The sequence below is a fragment of the Clinocottus analis genome, unplaced genomic scaffold (assembly GCF_023055335.1).
Source record: "Clinocottus analis isolate CAN_PGR_092001 unplaced genomic scaffold, fCliAna1.0.p SCAF_5, whole genome shotgun sequence".
In the NCBI taxonomy this organism is placed as follows: domain Eukaryota; kingdom Metazoa; phylum Chordata; class Actinopteri; order Perciformes; family Cottidae; genus Clinocottus; species Clinocottus analis.
Genome location: NW_027176207.1, coordinates 19,014,533 through 19,040,968, shown reverse-complemented (window position 1 = coordinate 19,040,968; position 26,436 = coordinate 19,014,533). Strand labels below are relative to the sequence as shown.

General features: G+C 46.0%; 1 protein-coding gene across 1 annotated transcript in view; it reads right to left on the bottom strand.

Moving 5' to 3' along the window:
• The window catches only part of LOC137802644 (polypeptide N-acetylgalactosaminyltransferase 10-like), a 70,429-nt gene extending 46,016 nt beyond the window's left edge, over positions 1-24,413 (bottom strand). Inside the window, exons 1-2 of the mRNA XM_068600670.1 lie at positions 24,128-24,413; positions 18-120 (exon numbers count right to left, since the gene is read on the bottom strand). Coding sequence (XP_068456771.1) covers positions 18-120; positions 24,128-24,289 — 265 coding nt within the window. The 5' untranslated portion in view covers positions 24,290-24,413. The remainder of the gene's footprint in view (positions 1-17; positions 121-24,127) is intronic.
• Positions 24,414-26,436: the final 2,023 nt, after the last annotated feature.

Here is a 26,436-nt window from a genome sequence, read left to right as displayed (position 1 = left end):
AGGAGGTTTGGACCTACCGGATCGGGAGGAGTCCCGTTTGATTGCCTCATAGTCGTGCCAGTCTTTCCTCTGCACGCCGCCGTGGCCCAGCTGAGCGTCCTTCCCCAACCGGTTCACCCCCTGTGAAAAAACAACAACATACGGGTATGTTGAAAAACCCGGTTTTAAAAAAGGGCCACACCACCACCACCACGTTTCGTTTAAGTCAATCAAACTGCTGTCCAAAGAAACTCGCCATAGCTTAATCTTTTGGCCTTGATTTCCATAGAGTGATCGTGTTTTTCATGTGGAAGAAAGCGTGCAGATGCTTGGAAAAGGCGCAGTCTCATCACGTAGTCGAAGATAGTCATTGCGCTTCGTAAAGGAACATCATCATCATCATGTGGCCACTGTGGGTCAGTGGTGAGCGGGGTCGTCTCTCAAATCAGAGGCTCGGCGGTTCCATCGTGCCGCTCGTGTCCTCATAAGCGAGACGTTAACCCCCGAATTGCTCGCGTAGCCGTGCCCGCGGTGTTATTGGAAGTCACTTTGGATATAGGTTGTCAGCTAAATGAATTGTAATGTAATAACAAAGCTTTTGCGTTTCGCGAAAGGCTCCGTCGCCGGTGCTTTATGCGGACCCTGGGGCCCCGGAGACGGGGAAGTCGCCACGGCGGGAAAAAGGAGCCGTTTCGTGAGAGGAATCTAATCAAAACAATAAACAGAGCTCATGTACTGTGACAAAACACAAATCTAACGCTGGTCGTATCTCAAAACTCATCAATGTGTCTGTGAACGCACCACACACTGGAAGGACGCAGTGGAAAAATGATTGACTGATAAAATGTGATTGACTGGAGATTGCTTTCAAGCTTTGAAGGTTATTTCGTAGCTCATATTAAACTCTAAAAGCATCTATTTTTCCAAAGACAAAGATTTAAAAAAAAATAATAATAAATTGGGAAATATTAAACCTCAGAAAGCTGAATCTGTAGAAACTGCACATTCACCAGAGTCAATAATGTGCGGCATATTAGATCGATACAGCATAGTATCGCGATATTTCATCGATACACGGAAGCCAAGTATCAATCTTTTATTAAATAAATTATAAACCTTTTTGGTTGACAAAGTTTTCCTTTGGAGACAATTTGCAGTGGGAAAAAAAGTGAATAAATCGCAATATTTAATACATCGCAGTATCGCGATAGTATCGAATCGGGATTCAAGTATCGTGATAAAATCGAATGGCGGGACCTCTGCTGATTCCCAAATACTTAACGCTGGGAAAACGGTCTGTTTGCAAAGCCACCGCTGTGCACCTTTTAAGAAAAACGCAACAAGTCCTCCTTCCCCGCTACCCTCCTCAGCATCCGCATCGGCCGAGCGATTTCTCCCGAGCGTCAGCACAACGCCGTTGGACGGTGAGAGTTTATCCACATAAAGCGCGCTCTCCCATTTCATGGCCGGCGGATGCGCTGCGGCTCGCCGTGAACGAGAGGCGGGCGGCGGCTGGATTCTTCTGCCGCTCAGCCATTCTGCACAGCGAGTGACTTTCAGTGACTCGGCATCATGAATTACAAGATCACAGCACAATGGAGAAATAATTAGCTTGATGGGAGGAGGCAATTAGTGAAACACTTAAATACAACTGGCACCACTGACTGCATGAGATATTGTGAATTATTAATCAGACGGCTGGCTGAGAGGAATGTGACACTGAATAACAAACTGTATATACACACACACACACACACACATACACACACACACATTCGGGCAGGACTCTGGGTAGGTTTGTGACGGCGTTGGAGTTTTAGACCCTGACAGTGAACACGGTGGTGGATGAGGAAAGTCTGGCTTGGTTTTAAGGTTTTTGAGTTTGTGCCCAAGTAGGTGTCCATTATCAGGATTTAATGGACCTTAAGGGAGGGCATTAATTTCTGATTATGGACACCTCGGGCAAGGGCATTATCCCGCTTATAGCACTGTCACTTTCCAAAGAAAGAAATAAAAAACACAAGATTATTCATTTAAAAAGGCAGCAAGCTCTGCATTCTGAAAAGTGTCTTAAAGCTGCATTTTCTCTGCTGTCCTCTAGGGGGCGACTCTTCAGATTATATAGACGTCTCTGAGAAAATTACTCTACTTCTATCTTGATGTATTCTCTCAGTAAACAATGTAAACATGAGTTTGTGTATAAAGTCTTCTTCAATACATCATAATGTTCATTTAGTAAATTATGGTCATTTAGAGTCAAACAGACCATAAAGCAGGGGATGCTTTAGGGCGGGGCTACAAGGTGATTGACAGGTCGCTACCACAGCATTGTCCGGTCTTGGAATTTTGCGTCTTAGCACTTTCAACTATTTACAGAAATCGGTGTGTTTTCAGTTGTAACCTTTTCGGTCGCCTAAATATGTCTTAGCTCCGCCCTCTCGTGTCACTTCAGGTTTAAGGAACAGAAACAAGATGGCTACGGCCAAGATTTGCTCGACTTTTCAAATCTCTAGTCCACCCACCGCTGAGTGACGTCCCGGTGACTGCGTTTCACAATGGTGCAACGGAAATGTCCCCTACTCCAGGAAATAGGACAGCCCTGACATGCAACTTGGCAACGGGAGGTATTCCTCGTCCACTGCGCTCAGTTTCACCGCAGCCAATCAGAACGGAGGATTCACCCAGACCATGGCACGAGTTTGGGTAAAAGGTCAGGTGAAGGTGCGGTTGGTGGCGTCATGGGGACCAACATCTGTTCACGCCGTTACTTTTCACACACACGACAGATAACCATCACATGTTCTACCACATTTTTGTGATCTCTTTGAAGCTTTTTCTTTTATGCTACTCTACATATTTCCTGCGAGGTAAAACCAGACGAGGGGAACAATGCGACGGCCTGAATGCATTGACCTATTATTCCATCTCGTGGTTCGGCCTCAGCTGAGAGATGGAGCCAAATATAAAAATGTATTCCGCGCTCCCTTCTTCCTCCTTTCCTCTCGGCCTCGCCCTCAAGGCCTCTCCTTCCTCCACTCGTCTCCTTCCCCTTCTTTCCGTCACAGGCAGATGCCCTCAGTGTGTCATACAAAGGACCTGACAAGCAGCAAGAGTCCATCTGTGCAAATTTATACTAAAAAAAAAAAAAAGAGGCGAGATTGTGCCGCCCCATTTCCTCCCGATTACAATTTCAGCGCACGTCGCCATGATATTCCTCCGGGGCTTTTTTTCCTTTTCTTTTTTTTCTTCCCTTCCTCGGCGCTCAACGAGACCTTGAAAAACAAGACAAGGGGAGAGAGGGGAAAACTTTCCAGCTAATGTGTGCACATGTTTAGTTTTGTGGAAGCAGAACGGGGGCGGGCACTGAACCTCAAGGAAGTTATTCAGACTGACAGTCAAAGAGGATGAGTCTGAAAAGAGACGGAAAAAAATCTTGGAGGAGCAGATGGGAGACGTCGTCGCTTGGTGTAATAAAAAGTGGAGCGAGACGAATAAAAGCACACCCCTCCCCTCGACGGCCACCGGACTTAACTTGCACTAATTGTGAAAGCACTCTGGCTGAAAGCCGGCGCTAACGGCTCAAAATAAACTCACCAGTTCAGTTGATTCGTTTTCAATAAAGAGCGTGGGAATGCCGTTCGTTTTTGAAAGGTGTTTGAAAAGCGACGAGTATTGGACAAATTGAAATATCGACCTGTTGATGACATTGAGATGAACAAAAAAGGGTTTCGAGGATCACTGAAGATATTGCGATCCCAACCCGAGGAATGAATCGATACGTCTGTGCCGAATGTCGTCTGTGCCGAATGGCAGTCCATCCAATAACTAAACCCTCCAAAATAAAAGGTGGCAACCCGAGCAATCGTGCCGAGCGTGACACAAACAGCTTCACCCAAGGGGTCGTCTTATTTGTTTGTTTTTTTAAAGACAAAAGGCTCAATCCCAATCTCCACCCTCGTAGTCTTTGAGGCGTCCGTGAGGGGTTTAGTTCTGACCCTGTCAAACCGGCGAGTGTTTGAGTCTCCGGCAGACATTTTCAGCCCTTCATGAACCATTTTTCCGTAAATCAGCATGAGATGCAGTCTTTGTCCAAGGTAATTACCCACAATGCATAGCCATGTAACGATAAATACGCAGTTAACAATGGAAGCAAGGTAAACAAAGAAATGAACATGTGCGTTCATTTACTCCGAAACATTCAGGATTAAAAAGGTGCAACAGAGATTATAGTCCACAGATTTATTCAGCAAACAGTTAGATTTGTTACCGACAAAAACAAGGGAATAGATTATTTTAAATGACCGCTGATGTCATGAGGAAAGAGCCTGGAAGACGTTCAAAATCAGGGGTTAAAAAGTGTCAAATAAACACCCACAGTCGCACCAAAAATTCTTTGGACAGCACCACTGTAAGGTGACGTGTTTACACCGTGTCGAACCCTCACAGCCTCTCACACGCGACCACTTACCAGGTGACGTCAGCGAGTCCCTGAGGGGTTCAGGGTCTGAGGCTTTGGGATTGGGCCAAACCGTGTGCAGGCGTGCTCGCCGCTCTGCGAGGCTGCTTTTAGGCTTTTAGACGCTTTGAGCCACATGGCAGCATGCCGACATGCTCTCAATGACAACGCCGCGGTGTTCAGCAGGTATGACGTTGGTCATTGTTCACCGGGACGGTCGCTGGTGAGCACTAAAACACACAACGTCGCAGGCTGGACGGCTGATGAGAACGCCATGAGTTCTGCAAGTATTGAGTCACGTTGGACTCACGGTGGCCTCGGATTAAAAATCAGGGGATTACCAGTCATCCCGGGGACATGATTGTGTAAGCAGACGTCCGTCCAGCGGAGACGTTTCTGTCGGTAGCGAGGCGACGGACCGACGGACAGATATTACCATCCGTAGAGACCGACCGCCGAGCGGTCCTGGATAATGATAACAATAATAATAACAACCAGATGGTCTGAAATGAAGACGCCCAAGGCAGACATTTCATTACAAGCCACGAAATGCCCGAAGGGGCCAAAAATAAATGCACCAACGAGAGCTGCGACTGAGATCATCAAGGTTTTATCAAGCATAATGTACGACCCGCTTTTAGCCTCATGTGTGGAGACGTCGGTACAGCCATCTATTTATAAAGCATCGACAGGTCTATGTATTTTAATTGTGCTTTTATGTGTTTTATTCTATTTTATGTCTTTTGTATTATCTGGACCTTGAGTCTGTAATAAAGTTTTGATATAATAACAACTTTTGACCGGACAATGCTGTCAGTGAAGCATTTAAAAGAACGGATGGCGCTAAGCTCGGCGGTTCACAGCGAGTGATCAGTTAACGACGGGTCGGCTATCGGTCAGAAGAACGAATGTAAAAAAGAAAAAGAGACAAAAATAGCCCTCACAAAACGTCGTCCATGGACGTCCATGGACGCGTGCCCACAAGAACGCACGTTGATCGCCACCTCGTGCTCTCCGGCTCGAATAAAGGCGCTAAAAAACGGAGACGGAGCTTCTTCCTCTCCTCCGCTAATCGGCATCACCGGGGGAGCCGAGGCTCCGCGGGGGCCACAGACTCATTTCCCTCTGGGCCACTGCGCCCGCTCTATTAATATTCGAGACACGGCACAAACACACCGCCGGGCCGTCGGGAGGAACGACACCACAGAGCCGCCGCCCGAGAGCCGTCGCGGCTCTCATTAACTGGGCAAATAAAACGACCCAGGGATGTTATTTTAGCGGAACAAATATTCCGCCCCGGCGCAGGGGAGCGGCGGCACAACGATGTGGGCAGAGCCCGGAGGGCGGGGCACGCAACCCCTGTCACCTTGCGGTGTGAAGCCTCGTTAAATTTAATGAAGCCTTTTTAGTGGTCTGCTTAACTGGCGACACGAGGCCACGCGTCGGTCCCACGCGTCGGCCGCACGCGGATTTCACAAAAAAAAAAAAAGTTAAATAAATAGAGACGGGCCGAGGGTGTTCGTTGACAAATGTTGCGGCCGTGTTTGCGCGAGACGTGGGAGGCGGACGCAGGAAAGTTGCCCGATCTGCCAGGAGGAACGCACCGCGGCGGCGTCGACATTTTTCGGGAGCGGTCTCCTATCAGAAAAGAAGGACGCGTCACGTTCAGACAAACCCCTGATCATCAGACGAAGTTGGAAATAAAGCTTAAACTGGCTGAACCGGCGCTTACGGTTGCGACACGTTCTGGATCAGCAACAATGTGAGGAGGTGATTATCATAAGACTTGTTTGTTGTTTTTGCGCAACTTAAAAAGGTGAGCTGAGGAGTGTGTGGTTGATTGAGAAAGAGCGAGAGAGCATGTATAAGTGTGTGTGTGTGTGTGTGTCTGGAGTTAGCAGTAACGTCGGAGCCGTGTGTTGGTACACTTCATTTGTCGGTGACTAAATGCCACGACTCCTCAAGACTCGAGCCAAGTTTCCGTGTCTCGCTCGCCACCCGCTGATTGAAGTGGAGCGGATTCGCCCCGAAGTCAACGACAACTTTTCTTAAGGCGGGCCGACCTTTAAAAAAAAAAAAAAAGAAAGGTGGACAAGCTGTTCTAGTTTGAGTTGGTGAAGCGTCTGATGAGCGCGGCATCTCGTACCAAACCCCGAGTGCAGTAACGTGCAGCAAGACGTTACTTCCTGCTCACATGAAAAGTGACAGAAATAGCTCCGTCGAGAATGAGGAACTGGAGAGAGGAGTTTTAAAAAGAAACCTGACTCCTTCCTCAACCCGAAAACAGCCGTCCAATCACAGCAGGAAGGGAAGTCTTGACACCTGAATTAGGATGTTGGAAAAGGGTGTGTGTGTGTGTGTGTGTGTGTGTGTGTGGGGGGGGGGGGGGGGGGGGGGGGGGGGGGGCGTTTCATCACTTTTCTCCCCATGTGACCTCGATGGAGGGATTTGCAGATTATGAAGAGCCTCTCTGAAACCCTGGCTGCCTAACCTCATTTCCATGCTGCTGTGGTCGTCTGTTAATCTGCCCAACAGCAGATTACGTTTGCTGTTCAGTCAGATAGGTTGGGATTGCCGGCCCCGCTGCCGCTGGGGGTTTAGGCTCTCGGCAGCTGTTGTGGGGCCGTTGCGCGGCATCACAGCACCGACGCGGGGAAAGTCGCTTCCTCCGTTTGGCACGCTTTCCAAGCTAAAGAACATATAGTCCACTTTAATTTTACTGTCCGTTATTACGCCGCTATCCATCATCGGCACGAAAGCGTAGACGTTAAAAGCGGGAGGAAAATTGTGTTTTCTGCTATCTTTATCATTACGTGTAGTCCGGGCCAAAAAGCAGGACGAACAGAACAGAAGATTCTTTGGCTTTGCTTTAGTTGCATTCAGGCGGAGGTCACGATGCCACCTCGGGCAGAAAATCATGTGCAAATACGAGCTGGCTGCCAGAATGTTGTTCAGAGCGCTGCTTCTTTTATATATATATTAAAAAAAAGTACAGTGGCCAGGTAATGTTGCTGTCACCCATGAATGATCACCTTTAAGTCGCTGGTGAAAGGCAGGAGAAAAATAAGAGCTCTGCAGAGTAATACAGGGGGATTTCTTTGTTCTTTTCCTCTAGTTTACAATTTCATTTCCTTGCCCGCTGCCTGTCACCTTCAGCCTTTAGGCTTGAATCAAGCACCCTGAGGTGTGGATCAGGTACTTCTTGTTTGGGTCACAAAGTTGTTTTGCCGCAGGACCACAAAAGGTGGTTTCTCGTTCACTGAGCAGCTTTTCGTCAACGACCTGTGGAACCTCTGCTGCTCGCAGTTAATCAGGAGACTTTTTTTTTTTTTAATGGCCAAAATAAATACCCTCTCAGATCTGCACACGACATCTGCTGAATTAGATTTTAGGCTCGGACCAAGCACGGCCTTAACATTTTGGGAATGGCTCTTAACGCTTGATGGCGGTTCACATGGACTAAAAACAATGCAAGCCTGCATTGGAATAGCTATTCGCTTGCTTCCTCCTGCTCATACTTTCCACGAAGAGATCCCGTCCTGACATTCCTCCAATGGAAGCGATAGCAAAGTTAATAGTCAATAAAATCAAATGAGTATAAGGAGACAGATACACACAAAGAGGGAATCCTTCCCCCAAGGTTTCTCAACTAAAGTTCCCTCCCCCCCTCACTTAAGTTGAGTGGGAAGCAGGGAGAAGAAAATCCTTCCACACTTAAGTCGTTGCTGCTCGAATTTCACGCAACACTGCACCTTCATGCAAACATAAATGAAGATAAACCCATATTCTTCTGGCTTGCCTTTGGCGCAGTAGGAAAATGGATATTTGCAGCGAAGCAGTGCGTCTGATAAGAACAGAGCTGCCCATTGAGGAGCAGTCAGACCATAATAGCACCCCTTTTGTCTTTCCCTTCCTGGTTTGTCAGATCACAGCCGCTCCACCTCCAATTACCTGTGTTTCCTATTCCACCTCACCTTCTGCGCCTCCTCCACATCCTTCCCCCCTCTTCCTCCTCAAGCACTTCACAGTTGAGTCAATTTGCCCTGGCCTCCCGGGCTCGTCACACAGAAACATAAGCTACGAGTTAACAATCCTCGCTTCCTAAAAATAGGAGTGACTATGCCACGGTTTCCCACCGACAGCCTCCACCACCTCCTCCCGATCCAACTCTAACACCTCCACCAGTCACAGATCCAACAAGCTGTTGATCCGACTGTAAAACCAGGATGAATCATAGCGTCGCGTCCAAAAGTGCTCTGCTGCCAAGTGGTCATCTTTTGGTGTTGGAAGTTATTGTTTTAACGAAAAATGCTACACAGCAACGCGATGCATTATTCCCGTATACCACCGTATACTTCATACGGCAAAGAACTTCAACTGACAGCGGGCAAAGAGTATTAATTATTTTCAGAAAAATACCAATGGTGATCATTCAGACGGTGAGAACGAGCAGAGACACGGAGAAGAAAGAAAAGTCAATAAGCAGCAAAGTCAAAAGAGGCAAATGAAAATTCAATAAATACAAAATGCTCCTGCTCCTTGGCCGCTTAAGTTGAGGGTCTCCAGGCGGAGATAGAGAACCTGGAAGAGGAGCCCAGTGGGCTCATCTCCCCGACAGGAGTCATTACCCGCCGCTCTGCCGCGGCCAGCAGACTGGACGGAGGCCACGACAGATGGCTGCCGCTCTGCCTTCTTGCAGGCCCCCGAACTGTGCTTAATTCTTGGATGCTTGACACAGACACCCAAAAAAATAATAAAAATACTGGCAACCGCTGAGACCTTCATGTTGTGTGAACAGTCTCACTCACTCGGGGTGTTTATTCTTCAGGGAAAACGAGCGAGTCGGCGCTTATCTCGAACGCCCTCGACACACAAGGGACGAGCCCAACCGCACCTACACCAGTCTTTTGTGCATAGATGAAGAAGAGAAAACAATCATCCCCAACTTCCTCCTTGCCATACAATAGGACCCGTACAGTAGCAGACATGGAACTTGGACAGATGTGTGGCGCACTGTTCTGCAAGATATTCAGCATTACGCCGTGACATTTCAGTTAAAAATTGAATTTTAAAAGGAGGCCTAGTGTGATGGATGTGTCCGGGGCTCCAGCGGTAATTTACAGCTGTGTTACCGCTGCCATGATCACAGCTTCCACTGGCTTGCGTCCAAACGCATCTGAGCGAAGTGCTGTTCAAATAAGCCCCTTAATATCGTGTCTGAGGGAGAGGAAGCAGGGAAACGCCGCGCGGACGCCATAAAGTGCTGAGTTGTGCTGCCGCCGGCTCAAAGAGCAGCTTCGGTCTCGTCCTCTTTGGACGCCAAACCTCGTCCCCGAGGTCTAAATGCTTGGGTTCAATGTAAAGTCGAGGCATCGCGAACTGTGTGAGGCCAGCAGTCGCTTCCTGGAGCACGACGAGTAATTCCTCCGGGGACGCCGTTCTGTAACGACTGCACGTGTAGAGAGGCGGGGCAAACATTTCTCCGTTGAGCGGCGACTACGAGGGAAATATTTCTCCGTGGAGCGACAACTACGAGGGAAATATTTCTCCGTGGAGCGACAACTACGAGGGAAATATTTCTCCGTTGAGCGACAACTACGAGGGAAATGTTTCTCCATGGAGCGACAACTACGAGGGAAATATTTCTCGGTGGAGCGACAACTACGAGGGAAACATTTCTCCGTTAAGCGACAACTACGAGGGAAACATTTCTCCGTGGAGCGACAACTACGAGGGAAACATTTCTCCGTTGAGCGACAACTACGAGGGAAATATTTCTCCGTTGAGCGACAACTACGAGGGAAACATTTCTCCGTTAAGCGACAACTACGAGGGAAACATTTCTCCGTGGAACGATAACTACGAGGGAAACATTTCTCCGTGGAACGATAAATACGAGGGAAACATTTCTCCGTTCACCTGCTCACAGGAGTTTTGTATTTCCGTGTTCAAGTTAAGTGAAGACAAAAAAAAAAGAGGAACCTCAGTCTGGAAACGTAAGAATGAGGGATCCGTCTTACCATTTTGAGAAATTGGCAACCAATTTGTTGCTTCTGGTTGCCATTTCCGTCTAATACTGCAGCCCAAATTACAATTTTTTTTTAGAAATAAATACGTTATACATTTATACACACCATATAATTTTTATTTTTCAAGGCTATTAGTTGCATTCCTTGTATTTTAATACTCAGCATTACATATTTGGAGCCACATTATGTGGTGTTGGCTCTCCCAGTCTCTTCAGCTGTCTGAGCGAGACGGATTGGAGGTCATCTCCGAGGGTAGAGATGATTGACAATGTTGCTGCTGTTGTTGTTGCCGTCGGGTATCACTTGGGGGACACACAATCCAAGGCTTCAAAGGGGGACGGGACGAGGGCCAATGGATCCGTGGTGCGAATCAGTGCGGCGGTCCAGACAAACTACATTTGAAGGGAGGCAACGGATGAACGAGCAGCCGGTGGCTCGCCGGGTTCACGTCTGAGGGATTCGCGGGAAGCACGGCGACAGCTGCACGGCCGCTATTCTGGATGTCGGCAACTGAGCCAGACACGCTAACTGATGACAATTAAGATTTGGTTGAGCAGATAAAAACACAAATTGCAAGGAATTATAACAACGCTGACATACAACCGCATAGCATCTTCATTAGATACTAATCCTTGTTTACTTTAATTCATTGAATTTGCTCATGTGTATTGAGGTGAAATACCGTCGATAAGCTCTGCATGTACTTACATCTTTTCTTTGCTTTATTGTGCGAAATCAATCTCAAAACATCTCAATTATTCTAAATACAAGGGGACTGAAAACAGCAACCGCTGTAAAAAGGTAGCGTTGAGCCCTGGACAAAGATTTGTTTGACCAATTTATGACAATTATTTAATACAAGCGAAGCAGCAAATTGAAAGAAGTTGACTGCGTAGTCTTGCAGCTTATAGCCCAGAGATGTCAAATGTAAAAGCAAGTTGCTGGTCAGCTATTTTGTCATTACACGAACACCATTTCCCCAGCCACCCCTCTCTTTATATGCTGTGTTATTTCTTCTTTTTTTGTGTGTGTGACAAGCAGCCAGGAAGGACCGTGTTTCCTCTCTCCCTCCCTCCGGCTTCCTCTCTGGACGCAGACCTCGAGAGCCTCGTCTCAGCCTGTCGCTGCAGCGTGGGAGGGCCCGGGCGCCGCCGCAGCCGAGAGGGACGGCGGACAGATGTGCCTTACATAACGATCAGCAGAAATCCGTTATCTCAGTGGCCCTAATCCTACTAGCATCCCCCCCCCCCCCCCCCGTACATCTCCCTTACGGCTGCCTTGTCGTGCTGCGCCAAAGCTTTCACTGCGCCGCGGCGGCGAGAGCCAGAAGGCCGCTCATCTTCCCGCCGTTGGTTCGGGGGGGAGAGAGAATCAATGAGCTCGAGAGGGAGGCAGGGGCTTTGACAGCTGCACTGATTAATTATCAACATTTGTCAGTGAGGAGACGATCGGACAATCGAGCTCGACAACGGTTTTCAACGTGAGAGCGTTACGCATTAGCGTGCTTTAAATCCAGCAGGCTTGTTTCGGCCTGGCTGCCTCACATCGCCGCCGGGCACGGGAGATTAATGGCGAGCGCCGGTTCACCTGAGCGGCGAAAACGAGACCCAGCGGCAGCAGCAGAAATGACTCATCCGAGCGCAGATTAAAATTCAATGGAAGCCATGTAGATTGTTTGTATTCGTCCAGGCTTTGTTATCTGCGCAGAGATATTTCTGCCGCTACCCGTATTCCAGGTTTGAGTAATGAGACGCTCCTCCGAGCCGTTATCGGCCCCTTATCATTATGTAACAAGGAAATATGAGCTCAACGGTCAACTCACCAGCCTTGCAGAGCTTTGAGCCACGCCTCACAGGCTTCCTTTAGCAAATGTGTTTCATGCCTTTTGTTTGTTTTTTCAGAGATTTCCTGATATTTTATACTCAACAATTAACCAAACCACAGATAAATAACCTTGTCCAGATCCAAAGACTTTGCTGTTTTGTTTTTTATTGGAAATACTTTTCATTCTCTATGAAAACTTTTTTGGAAAGTCATGCTCCTTTGAGGCTTTTGTTCAGTTGTTTTTTTAATGCTTTGATTCAAGCAAATGAAAATCCCATTAATCTCCATTATGTTGGGGTGCTACAGATGTTTAGAGGTGCAACCATCAAGGCTTGTGCACATAAAACAGACACCCGTGGTAAATATATATTTTGAAAAAAAAAGGTTTACTGCAGTTAGTAAGTTTTAACTATTAGGAAACGTTGTGCCGGATCCAGTTGCAATCAACTCCAAAAACATTTGGTTTGCGCAGGGAGGGCATGACACCGCTTGACAGAGAAAAGAGACTTGGCTCGTCTGTTAACAGTGAATATGAAGCAAATGATAAAGCCGTCCGCTGAAAGCCCATCGTCACCTTCTCAAACATTCACCGAACTCACATGAGGAGCAAAGGCCGGTTAACACTCAATGACCTTGTTTGACCCTCTGGACTGGACATAAATGGGCCTCATCTTTTTTTGGGATTTTCTTTTGAGAAAGTTTGAACCGCTGCTAGCACAATTAAAAAACGTGTCGACCCCGGTGACATCTCGAGCCTCTTCATTTGGCAGCACGGTTTGCGTTCGAAGAGCAGCTCAGGCTGCGAGTTATTTTGCCCCCTTCACCATGACGAGTTCGTCATGAGCTTAATTTACACGTCAGTCACACATCGGAAGTTAAAAGCAACTACTGCAAATCATATTTCGACAAGCAGCCAAGCGAGTGAGTCACCAATTAGGAGTGTGTGTCACATTTCCTAGAAGGCTGAAATCTACCATTTAAAAAAAATATATAATTTAGCTCCTACGGTAAAATACAGCTTTAATGGCAGTTTAAAGGCACCGGAAAAGTTGCCGCCTGCACATCTCGAGGATCATACACAAACACTGGGAATGATGCAACGTGGGAAATGGGAAAAGTTCTATATATATATATATATATATATATATATATATATATATATATATATATATATATATCATTTAGATATATTTGATTACTATTTCATACAACAGGTTTTTTTTACTTTGGTTTGCAAGCTAGCTAGCATGTAGCTGAACGGTATGCTAGCTCGCTCGCAATACAATTCAGCGAGACATTCAAATTAGCCTTGCATGCTACAAAAAAGGACTAAATTAAACAGAACATACAATATATGGCCTACACACACACACACACGACCCCCAAATGCCATTTTTTCTTTCCCCATGCCAGTGCTACGATGAAATAAGCTAACTTTATCGTCACGCTGCATCACCCACACATTGTCAATCCCAGCTCCCAGGACCATATTCAGCCGGGCCGTGCATGAACAAATGTTCTCTTCTTCATTGAAGTGTGTCCGATCCACTGTCCACCCGGCTCCGTATGTGCTGACTCGGAAAAAGCAATCAGGGAACAATTCAATCCAACATCAGAGTGCGCAGCCGACGTACAAACTGATAGCGGTATTGATAGCGACTGAGATTGAAAGTCTGGCGCTGGCAGCGGGCGAGGTTATGTTTTGTTCAACCGAGGAGGAGGAAATTATATGGAAAGGGAACAAAAGCTGCAATTGTAAGTGTTTCAAATACAACACAGTGTGTTCTGTATTGCTTAATCAAGCCCTAGATTTTGGATCACTTCCAAAATATAAATAAAGATTACAGTGCGTAATCCAGTGCGACAAAAGGAAACTGCAAAAATCCGTCCAACGCTGTCGGCAGTGAAGCAGCCGAGTTGGCAAAAAACTACTCTGTTCCTACATTACATCATCTACCGCCTCAAAAAAAAAAGAAAAAAAAAAAGCATTTATAGCTCGTTTTATTTACCTCCTCCTCGCCCAAACGGCTCGTCTTTTCACGGCTCGTTTTACACCCCTAATCAATGCCGATGAAAGTATTCTACAAGATCAGAAATGATCAAAGCCCTGTAAATACTAACAGTGACATCACCTGCTGTTGCTGCGAGTACCTCGATAAGGAGGGCCTGCGGTCTAGCGGAGCAAAAAAAAAAATGCAGCAATTTCTTCTGGGGGGGAAGGCGCGTAAATCTTCAAACAGCTGTTCCAAAGTGCCAGCCTGGCTGCACTCTTGAAAAAAAAAAAAAGGCAGTGGCTTAATGATGAGAGGAATAAGATAACAGCAACACGTGCCGCTGAGCAAAAAAGGGGCTTGAACCATCAGTCACCACAAAGAAGAAATGCAGATCTTTCTTGATCTTTTTTGAATTGTGGCTGAAAGCGGAACCTCCATGGTCATGATACCGCTTCAATCATTTTATTGCCACCAATTAAAGCTAGGATGCGTCCTTCAATGAGGGCACTGTTTTGACATGGGCTGCATGAAGTCGTCTGACACGCTTGCTTTCCCCTCCATTTGGTTTCAAGTACTTTCAGGTAAGGTGCACTCAACTGGACCTCCGTTTCATGGCTGGCACACCCAAACAAGTGGAATCCGGTTCTCTCCGGGAAGGAAAAGGAAACCATGACGGGCCGTCTTCACGGCAAATCATCTGCTGAGGGTTTAACGGTTTCGTACACAACCGCCACGAGAGGTATATCAGAAAATATCTCCCATGCGATCTCTCCATAAGCCAGAAAGAAAAGCCAAACTTAACTTTTAATGTGAGAAATGCTCTCCCCTCGTCCTGAATCGATACTAGAGTACGCCCTTGTTTTATGAATGAAGCGGGTACGCTGCTTATTCGACCAATGTGCGCTGGTCATTCCTGCACAGGGACCAATACTACAGCTATTCCTGGAGCCCAGCTACTATATTCAGCTCTATTTTTTCATTTTTATTCCATTAAAAACAGAAATAACTGTGAATGCCAATCGCAAAAGGTGCCTCCAACTTGCTCCGTCTGACAAAACCGGAAAATTTTGGGTATTTTTGATCAATTAAATGAAAAGGTTGAAGCAATTACATATTACTCATTAGTTACTGTCATTTGCAGCATAGCAGAAGTAAAGAAGGAGTTTCAAGCACCTTTAAAACACAGATTTAACAAAGAAAAAGGACTTTAATAAACCACAATACGGGTTGAAAGGGTCATGTAATGCTTTGAGGAAACTAGATTTTTGGTGGTTTTTTTACACTGACAATTCTGATACCCCAAAGAGGAGAATAACCAGGTTACTGAAGAGCACTTGAACACACCGCAGTGGTCAAGAGGCCGTTATAGGACACAGCGACGCGAGAGACGAGGAACACGGGGTTAAATGTTCATCTGCTTTGGAGGCTCCAAAATGTTCCTCTACTCTCCCATGAAGCTTTGCTGATTTCACCATCGTCATCACAGGAAAACATCCTGCTTTGCTTTCTGTACACACACACACACACGCACACAGCTTTTATCTCATACGCACAAATCTCACAGCCGACTGCCTTTAAATGCCGCGGACTCCGAGAGTAAGACCTACAGAAACACACACACACGTAGCGCTGGAAGAAGAAAAGCTAATGCAATTCTCCCAGCCAACAGTAACGTACCTGAACACAACAAACCCCTCCGGAGGGTTTACCAGCCCGACGGTGAGACAGAAATACAGCGGATGACTAACGGTAATAATAACGGCAGTTAACCGGAGGTGACCTTTTACTTCCAACTTCAAGGAGATCCCCAGTGGCTGATAATGACGAGCGCGGGGGTCAGAGTCAGTCACTTAGTGCGCACGAGACACAACGGAGGAGTTGGGACAACCTGGGCGAAAAACGCTTCAGCGACTTGCTGCCGCCTGCGTACTCTGAAGGTTCCCATCGGTCAGAAGGCCGACGAGTGTTGGACCTGGAGGTTTTGTGTGGTGCTTTGCGTTTACTTATTCTACTGGGCCTTCGGCAGCGAGTCTAAGCACGCAATCAACGGGGTTTGTGCTCTTGTAAACGGTTTAAAAATCACAAAAGTTCATTTTTGAGTTCAGCCCTCCAAGGGCAGCAGATTGATTTGTTTAACGTACGCCACAAAACTCATCGTTTCCAAAGACAATCAGTCATCAAAATGATGTTATGGTGAAAAGAACAGAAAAGACAAAGAAAAGATGGTTGACCTATTTGTAAGGACACTACAGATTTGAAAAAGAACGGTCAAAATCTAGAAAACAGCAAAACAATTTATTCTGATCTATTAAAAAAAAAACTGCATGCGACAATCCCGCTAACGCCTAAATATCCACATCTCTCAAACATCTCTCCACAAGTTACTAACATATGCTTTTTGTTAGAATTGAATAGTTTCGAGCCTGGTCAGAGATCCTGATGACATCACCAGGGCGCCATTTCTTTTCCAACTTTCAGGAAACTCCACTCAGAGACACGGGACCACCAAACCGATCTGCGCGTGATAAATAAAGTGCGCCTTTTAAAACCCCCGACGGCCTCGGCGTGAATATATATAGTCAGCGTTATATCCACAGCTCAGAGCTCCCGCACGCGACTTCACATCGACTCAAGTGCACACGCAGGTCTAATCCGGAGCCCCGAAGAAAATAGTGGAAATCTGACCCCAAGGTCAGCGTGCGACTGAAGCATCTCGTGCATCTCATTCACTCTATGCAGCTCCGGCCTGCTCGTGGTCTTTAAATTGGCATCCTGGGATTAGTTTAATCATCCGAGCATATAAAAAAAAGCCGGCTCCGTAACCCGCGTGGCTGTAATTAAAAGCCTGACTCCTCGCTCTCTTATCCGCGGGGCTGTCTGCTGCACCTGTCCCTTATTTGGCTGCTTGCACTGATCTGGGGCAGCCGATCCCTGACAGGCATACTGAGCAGCTCCCGCACGCGCTCGGTCTGCGCGGCAGCCAGCGGCGGAGTGAACGTCTCGCCTTGTGCGGAGGAACCTGGGGAGGAAACGCTCCACAACAAAAAGTCAGCCCGAGAACAAACAACTCTTTTCACCCGCTCGCGCTGCGTTTTTCTCCCGAGGTGTTTCTCGAACCTCCCCCTCCTCTCCCTCACACACATCCATCCACCCACACTCTCTCCCTCTCGCAGCTCTTGAGTGATAAAGTGCAATGACTTAAGTCTGCGGCGGGTAACTCCACTTGTCTTTGCAAATGACTTTCATCCCTCAGTGTGTGTCCCCCCCCCGCCCCCCTCCCCCTCCTGGTTTCAACAGGCTTAACACGTTAAAGATAAAAATCTCTTTTCCGCGGCCTCGCCTCCGTTGTCTCTCTAAACGATCTCCCCGTGATGAGAGCTCATTTCTCGGGCGTTTGCATTTTGCTCACGCACCTGAACGCTTCCTCGAAAAAAAGTCATTCTACGATAAAGGCAACGCACATTGTGGTACACGTTAGGACGGGATGGACACGCAACTGCGTGACTTTGAATAGGTGTGTGTGTGTGTGTGCGCCGCAACACATTGCTTTCAATTGTTTTTTTTCCCGCCGTTATAACCGCCCGCTGTCTGGTCATATTTTCACGAGCAAATGTTTTAAACGCAAAGTACGGGCGCTGCAACTTGTGATGTTAGTGGTTACAATAAGAAATAATTACTGCAGTCATTCGTCTTCCAAAATCAGTTAAAGTTTTCATCGTCATCAGTACTAAAACAACCAGGCTGGAGGGGAAAGAGAGCTAAAAGATCTGCAGCTCACGTCAATCTACTAGCTCACCCCACGAGTGACGCTTCCAGCAGACGAGTGGGAAGCGCGCAGGTCTTTGTTGGTATTTTCAAAACCAATATATGAGCCGTGATAAACTAGATTTATCCTGGGGAAGAAAAAGAAAAACGGTTGAGATTTATGATAAATATTCTCCGGGTAACGTGGATGCAATGACTAAGTGGGTGAAGGCAGATGAAAGAGCAGTCTGGTACATTCAGAACATCTGCAGCCTTTAAAAATAGGAGAAGACCCACTAGCTCGATATATAGAGTTTATGTGCCGCCACGCCCTGGTTTAAGTATGATGTGACACAAAGTACGAGACAAACTTCTCCCACCCATAGACGTTAATCCTCTCCAAAGGTTTAACACTCTGGAAGACTCAATTGAGAGGACATCCATGCAGTGCTGAGACTATATTTACCACAAAAAAAAAATACAACATTCAGCGCCGCGCGGCGTAATAAACTCTAATGAACTCTCTCCACTGCTATCGCAAACCACCTTAAATTGTCTTAATCCCACTCTCAAAGCCTCACTAATTGCTCTGGACCTCACAGGAATCATAGAGTTGATGCAATTCACTTAATTGCATCAACCCCCACGCCCCCCCCCTCCAACCCAAATCTCCCTCCACTTGGATAAAATGTATTCCCAATTCCGGAGAAAGTAATGCAAAAGTGCCTTGAGGAAGAGCGCCGTGTTTTTTCCTGTTGCAATCCGCAAGAGGCGGCCCTAAATCCACTCGTTTTCCATTTTATTTCCCGTGCACTCTGGACTGCGTCGGCGCCGCCCCGAGGTTCCCCTGAGCGTTCACTTTTTTGGCACAAAGCATCGTTCTCTCTCTCTCTCTCCCACGTGATATCAACAGAGAGAGAGAGAGGTTTTTTTTCATGCAACCGGGGGGCATGAACTCTTCTTCATCTCAGCATGAGGGTGGGGGAACAGACGGGGGTTGCCGCGGGGGTCAAGAGGGTTTGACGCCGGAGCGCCAAAGAAGGAAAGAGCGTCAGAATCTGACTCATTTAGATGACTTCATTTGTCTCCGTTGGCTCAGTTTGCATGATGGGAAACATGTCGACTCTCGAAGATTTACTCGCACAATATTAAAAAAAATGGAAAAAATGAACAAATATTGCTGCGTAATGAACACTTACATTATATAAATGTCTACAGGAGGAGTTAGGTTTCTCTGTGTTGCTCTCCCATTAGGTTTATTCCCTTTTTTCCCCTTGTAAAAGGTTTTTTTTCCCGTCTTTTTCCTGATCCGATGAGAGGTCTCGTGACACGGATGTTATGTGTACGGACTGTAAACCCCTCAGAGGTAAAAATTTAGTCTTTGAATTGTTGGGCCGTATAAAAGAAACTGAATTGATTTGAAAATATTGGTATTTTTCGATTATAACAAAGCAAAACCATTGAACTTTCCATTGAACTATTTCTTTGGGGTCCAAAAATGTCTGAGCGCACCTGCAGCCTAATTAAAGCCAACATGTGTTCTTCCGGAAAAAAAAGAGGTTTTAGAATAGATCAAAAAAATATAAAAGTAAATGAATAAAGCATCAAGGCTTTTGTTTATTTTTCCTTTAAAAAAAAGGACAAATGTCAGGCTTTCAATGTTTTTTTGTTTTTTTTTCCCCGAGGCCTGTGGGAGCCTCGAGGACAGAGGGGGTCAAACAAATATCTGATTTGCGCTGCGACTGTCGGGTAGGAATACATCACAAGCGCACAGCCCGGGAATTCACAATCAGATTGAAACAACGGGGGTATTTTGGAGCCATAATTTGCATGGAAAAGCTGCGGTTCCACAACCTGTGACTTCAGGGGCAGGAATGAGAAATTTAAAAAGACTTCCTTATTTGTGTATGTATTTTTTTTTTCCCCTCGCAGGGATTTCACCTCGTCCTCAGATGTTCTACATAGATGCCCTTGTTTACTTTGAGCTCTGCTCATTAATAAAACTAGACCGTTGCAGACCGACCTTCTACTGGCTCTAAAAGCGGTATCGGCTATGTAAGTGTGTCTGTGTGTGTGTGTGTGAGTCAGGGAGCGTACTGTCTGTGTGTCAGAGGGGAAACGCACAAGGTCCTGCCGTGATGAATGAAGTGTAATCCGGCCTACAGTGTGTGGCTCATAAATGTAGCCTCCGGTGTACAGAAGCCTGTATGATTCTCATTTCTCCGTGACAGGGCCGTGAATCTCCGCCAACTTTCCTTTCAAGAGCACACTTTATCTCCAGGACTTTTATCACAGCTGATTGCATCTAGTTAACCATGAACATCCACCAACAAGTACCCCCCCCCCCCAAAAAAAAATGGATGCTGACCCATATAAATAAATATGTACAGAAATGTACATGGTGTCTTATCCATGTCTGCATGGCTCAACCCACTTTGAACAGTTCAGACTAGGTTGAGCCGTTTGATCTCTTCTTGTGTGTGAATCGCAGATTGATGACACAGTTCAACCATCGTAGTGAGAAATAAAATTAGACTGCAGATAATTCGCGACGAAGCAACTTCGCAAACAACAAATCGGTGTTGAAATCAGCAGGAGGAGAGCCAGTAACGTTAGCACCAACGGAGTTAACGGCTAACGTACAGAGCTTACATTAAGTTACACTGCGATGCGTTCAGGGTCCATTCAGTGTTGGGCGAAGGTACATTACATTGTTGTGTTCAAATGTGATCGTGTGAAATTTTTGGTTTTGGCGTGAACCGGTAGTTTCACAGGAAATGTTTTTACGGCAATTTAAAATAGATATTAGAAAGAGAATTGTGATTATGACCTGTTGAACACCAGCTTATCACATCAATACAACCACTAAAAATACAATCTTCATGATAACGCAGCGCTGCTGTTGACGTCTACGCGATCAAAACATCAGATGGGCCACAGTTTGAAATACTTATAACATGTCTAGTATGAAGCTCCGCTGGTCGTACACGCTTAAGTGTTTTTCTCAGGAAGGACAACGCATCTCAGCCGACGCCGTCAGACCAGACTATGTGACCCGTTTTATTTTTTTATAAATATATATTCAACTCGCCGCTCTCATCTTCTCCACCTCCACTTAACCCGAGCCGCCGGAGCAGACGGGAGGAAGCTGAGCCACCTCCGCTTCAACAGGCGTCCTTATTAAGACACGGGAAATGTGCAAATTACCTCTCTGTCACTGTCACGGTGGGGAAGCTGCGGGGCTGTTTGCTGTAGAGCGCTGGGAAATACTCAGCTCGCACTACTTTACTACCACGCCACTGTGTCGGGTAATGTTGCGTTAGCACAGTCTAGGGGTGCGTCGACCTCTTTAGAGCGACGAGAGACGCGCCGATGTTGTGCCTAGGGTCAGGATCCCAGCTGCTTATCTACGTCTGCACATCTAGAAAACAAAAGGCCGGCGACGGGTCGTGACAGACATCAGTTGGCAGGGAGAAAGTCACATGCGATGTTAAAAATGTACAGGAGCCGTTAATCTTTGGGAAAGAAACGTGTAATATCCAGAGAATGTGTATAAGAAACGGACGTAGTCGTCTCTCATTGGTTCGTGGACTGTCTTTTCTTTGTTGTTTTTTTAGAAGACGCAAGTCGGGAGTTTTGGGCATTTTGGTCGTCGCCATCTTGATTTTTGCGAACCAGTGAACGGAGGTAAAAATATTTGGACTGCAGAGGAGTGGCCACGCAATAGAGATGTCGTGGCAATGATCTGTCAATCAGAAGGTAGCCCCGCCTTAAAGCACATCCTGCTTTATGGTCTGTTTGACTCTAAAGGTGACAATGAATTTCTAAATAAACATGCTGTATTGACGGACACTTGAAACTAGGGATTGAGACATGAACTCATGTTCATAATGTTTAATAAGGGGATAAATCAAGAGAGAAATAGAGTCATTTATATAGACTTCTATACAACCAAACTTCTGTGTGCATGTCCGTTAGAATAAATGCAAGTTTCAGAAAGTAAAACAAACTAAACGGAAACAAGGCTGGCGCTTTGACAGGTGAGTAGCCGTCAGCAACTGTCACCTTGAATTGATACCGGCTGATTTCCTGTTTTTTGGGGTTGGAAGCTTCGTTATTGCAGAAAGTTGGCCTCGTTTCTCACATCGGCCCGTTTCGTCTCTTGCCAAACGGCTCTGGAGGTCACGGCTGATATGCCACAGGCCTTCGCAGGTGTCCTTCCATCCCATTCAGCGCATTGCTTGTCATTTCAGATATCAAACTACCGAATTCGAGCCAAGAGAAGTAATCCTTGGGAGGCTTTATCGTTCCCACTGCGAGGCCCTCGCAAAATTACCTCGAGCTGCCGATATCCGCAAGACAATTGGTGTTTTTTTTTACATATTTTTATTAACATTTAGAGACTGAATGATGCATCAATGATGACAATAACTGCTTACAGAGCTATTTGACACTTTATTCCAGCGCTTGAATGCCTATCACTTGGTCGCTCCCACTAAAAAACAAGCCTGCCAGGCGAAAAAACAAGTTTGCTGGATTTGGACACACACACAAACACACACATACCACCATTGAAAGACTCCTTTCAGCGGATTTGCCCCATTTGAATGAGAGGAGCTACTATTGTCTGCCAAATAAGGGGCTGATTTTGTGAAGGTTTTTGGGATTTTTAAGTGAACACAACACACAAAGCTCCAGCTTATATATATATATATATATATATATATATATATATATATATATATATATATATATATATATATATATATATATATATATATATATATATACTCCTCTTTCCTGCCGGTACGGAAATATTCTGTCTCCTGCTCAGACAAATTGATTTCAAATCGCTTTGAAAAATAAAAAGTGCAACTTAATCAACTCAAGCAAAGCAACATGGCAACAGGAAGTGGAATATCTCATTTGTGTTGCGCGACACCGAAAAAATGCGACTAAAACATTCTATATGAATATATGGTACATAGAAATGAACATTTATACAGATGGGTGAACCTGGAACTAAAAAACTTTGCCGCGGAAGAAGTTACCGACCAGATGAGCAGTTTAGCTGAATGACGAAAAATCACAACTTGTGACACAATCTTCATAAAATTCACTTTAATTCGTGACGCAGTAGTTGTTGTTTGACCGATAGGTATTTGTGAGTAAATCAGCGGCTTACTTTGTTTTTTTTAATAACTTTGGCATCAGTTGGACTTGCTGTTGTTGTTGCAATAACTCGGATCATCAAAAGACGTCAACAGAATCAGTGAGTTAATTGAAGACAAATAGTAAAAAAAAAAAAATAATAATGTCTGATTTTGAAATCTCAAATATGAGGATGTTATATAACAACAATAAAAAACAAGTTATTTGAAGACATTCGGCCTATGTGAACTTAAGATGGGCAGCTAGCATTTGCTATCAAGTCACTTAATAATTCATCATAAAAAAAGGTTACAAACAGATGAATTGACAACGTAAACAATCATCAGCTACAAAGACCTTCCAATTATCCACATTGCACATGTCAAAAAGATGATTACAGGGATACACGTATGATCACATAACCAGCCACCGTCTTGCGTTGCACCTTTACTGGAGCCGCCTCTCAACCTTTGAACGCAGCACCGCCTGCTCCTTTTTTGAGGCAACTTCCTGGAGTCGGTGTTATTGCAACTTTGTTGCGACGCTTAGCTTCGGGGGTTCGCTACGTGGCTCCATGTCCACACCTCTCTCTCTCCTCTCTTAACACCGCCGCAACTAAATGACCTGCCATGCTTGGGCACTTACTGAAACACGGTCCATTTTGTAAATCCCGACACACACGCACACAGTATGGGAATGTAAACGTGGGGGTGGGGGGAGGGAGGAGGTGGTGCGTTTGAGGCGAGCACAGAAGCACAGCTCTTTTTTTTTTTTTTAAATGTCTGCTAAATCCGCAGCAACTCATTTGAACGATTTTTCCCGGCGGTTATCGCCATCGTAGTTGCACATTGAGACCAAACAACAACAACAACAACAACAAAAAAGGGCGCATAGCCACGAAGACATCACCGCCACGCCGGGGGCCACCCACGGGGGCCGAGCTCCCCTACCTGTATCGCGGGGATGCCGCCCGGATTGTCCACCGCCGCTTCCGGCGAGTTGTCGAACACTCGGTCCCGGTACAGCGACCACAGCCCGACGTTGGGGAGGAAAAGGAGAGCCGCTATGAGCAGCCCGGCGACCTGCAGCAGCCTCTTCTCCTTCCGCCTCATCTCTCCGGGAGGAAGCGCGAGTGAAGCAGCGGCGGCGGGGAAAACTAAGCGAGCACCCTGAACGCCCCCTCCCCTCCGCCTCCCTGCTTCTTTTTTTTCTTCTTCCTCCGAGCGGAGAGACAACTTTAACTGTGTGACTGTGTGGAGAAGAGGAGGAAGAGGAGGAAGAGGAGGAGGAGGAGGAGGAGGGGGACACCGGCGCTGTGACGCGAACACCGGCTGCGAGCTCCGCCGCTAGAGGGAGCGAACCGCCGCCTCCTCGCCCCCCCCCCGCTCCCGCGGAAGGTTGCTGGCTTTTCAGCCAACGCTGGAAGGCATTTTATTTGTTTAATTATTTATTTTAAAGGAATTTAACAGTCTCTTGAACTCTGTTGAATTGTGCAAGGCAAGAAAAAAACAGAGGAAAGTGACACAAATTCAGCATCATCGAAAGAAAAAAAAAAAGTTACATGACCGGCTGACGACTTGTGCCGCCTTCAAATGCACCTCGGAAATAAGAGCAGCGCTGTTTTCGTAACCACCTGTAGGCTGTAACCCGGTCAAAAAAAGGAAAAAGAGCGTCATATATCAAATTAAAACGACTTGATTTTTTTTAAAGATATTGTCTCATGAATATAATATAAATAAAATGTGATTATTGGTTCAAACCGTCAACTCCTGCTGTCAGATCTTGTTGGATGACTTTTCATGTCTTCCAATATGACACTTTCTGTGGAAAATTTGGGATTGTTTTTTTCCATTAAACATTTAATGGCAGTGTGTTCAATACATAAATAAAAGAGTAAGCAACCTCATGCCACATAAACCCCATCACTAACATTGTGGTCCAAACTACCCAACAGGTACTCCTCTGCATAGATAGAGGCCAGTTTCCTGTCACATTGATGACAAATTAAAGGAAAGTAAATCTGAATTAATGGCTGTGTTGTGCATGACTCTGATATGATCTCAGGGTCTTTAAAGGATTCCTATAAATGTCTTCCAATCACGCTTGATAAAAGTGCCTCTTCACGTTCTTCTCTTTAACCTTCTGCTGCCTTTTAAAATCTTTCCGCCTGAATTCTTCATGACTCTTGTTTGTGCAGTTAATTGCATGGCGGCGCTTTAACATTTCAGCAGCTGTCTGTGAACGCACAAAGGCAGATGCTGACTGTTGTGTTTCCAAAGACCGTACCGAACAAACCTGTTGGAACATTACAGAGGGATTGTTGCTGCTCTTGTGACGCACATAACGCTTTGTGGTGTTTGGGCAATGCCGAGAAATGCTGCTGAGAAACCAGTCTCCAAAAGAAGACTCCTAACCTTGCTGTATTCAATGAACATGAACCCGTTTGACTTATATTGACCCGCGTGACATTTCAGTGGACAGAAGCCAATTTTCAAAGAGGCCGAGCGCTCCTGAAATACAACTCGCCAACACGTACAAAAGTCTCGATGCACTCAAGATGTGTTGGAAATGTCAACAGAACAAAGCTGTTGCAGAGCACACAGAGAAGTATTTACTGATCCAGGAAGGTCCAAAAACAACCATCTGCTCCGTCAGGTTTCTCCTGCTGCCACTCCTACACAGCGGAGCCAGAGGAGGAGGAGGAAAAGGAGGAGGAGGAAGAGGCAAAGCTCAACCGTGTCATGCATGGAAATCCAAGCAGCCACCACATCTATTTTGTGAGCACAGAACAAAGTGTGTGTGTGTGTGTGTGTGGGTGTGTGGCAGTGCATTCCCATGCATATTTTTTTGTCGGTGTGGAAATATATTGGTTCCAAAAGTCTAAACATCAAATTATTTTTCCATTAAAATTATGATATGTACGATTTTCAAGTAAAGAAAAAAAGGTGGCTTCAGTATCTTTTCACGCAACTACACACACACACACACACACACACACACACGCACACCATTCATCAACCTGTAGTTGTCCCATTGCTTTTATTGCTCAACAAACAGAAGCATTGTCGGTCCTTGTCTGGCTCCAGGAAGAGTGTTGGGCTGTCATGCGATGCCATCGGGTCATACAAATACTTTCCCTCATAGAGTTACAAAGGGGAACGACACATATTTTTGGACGGTATATCAACTTCCCAATAGAAAGACTTCTATTTAAATAATTTCCCAAAAGTGAGCTTGAAGCCAGGGGGGCGGGGCTAAA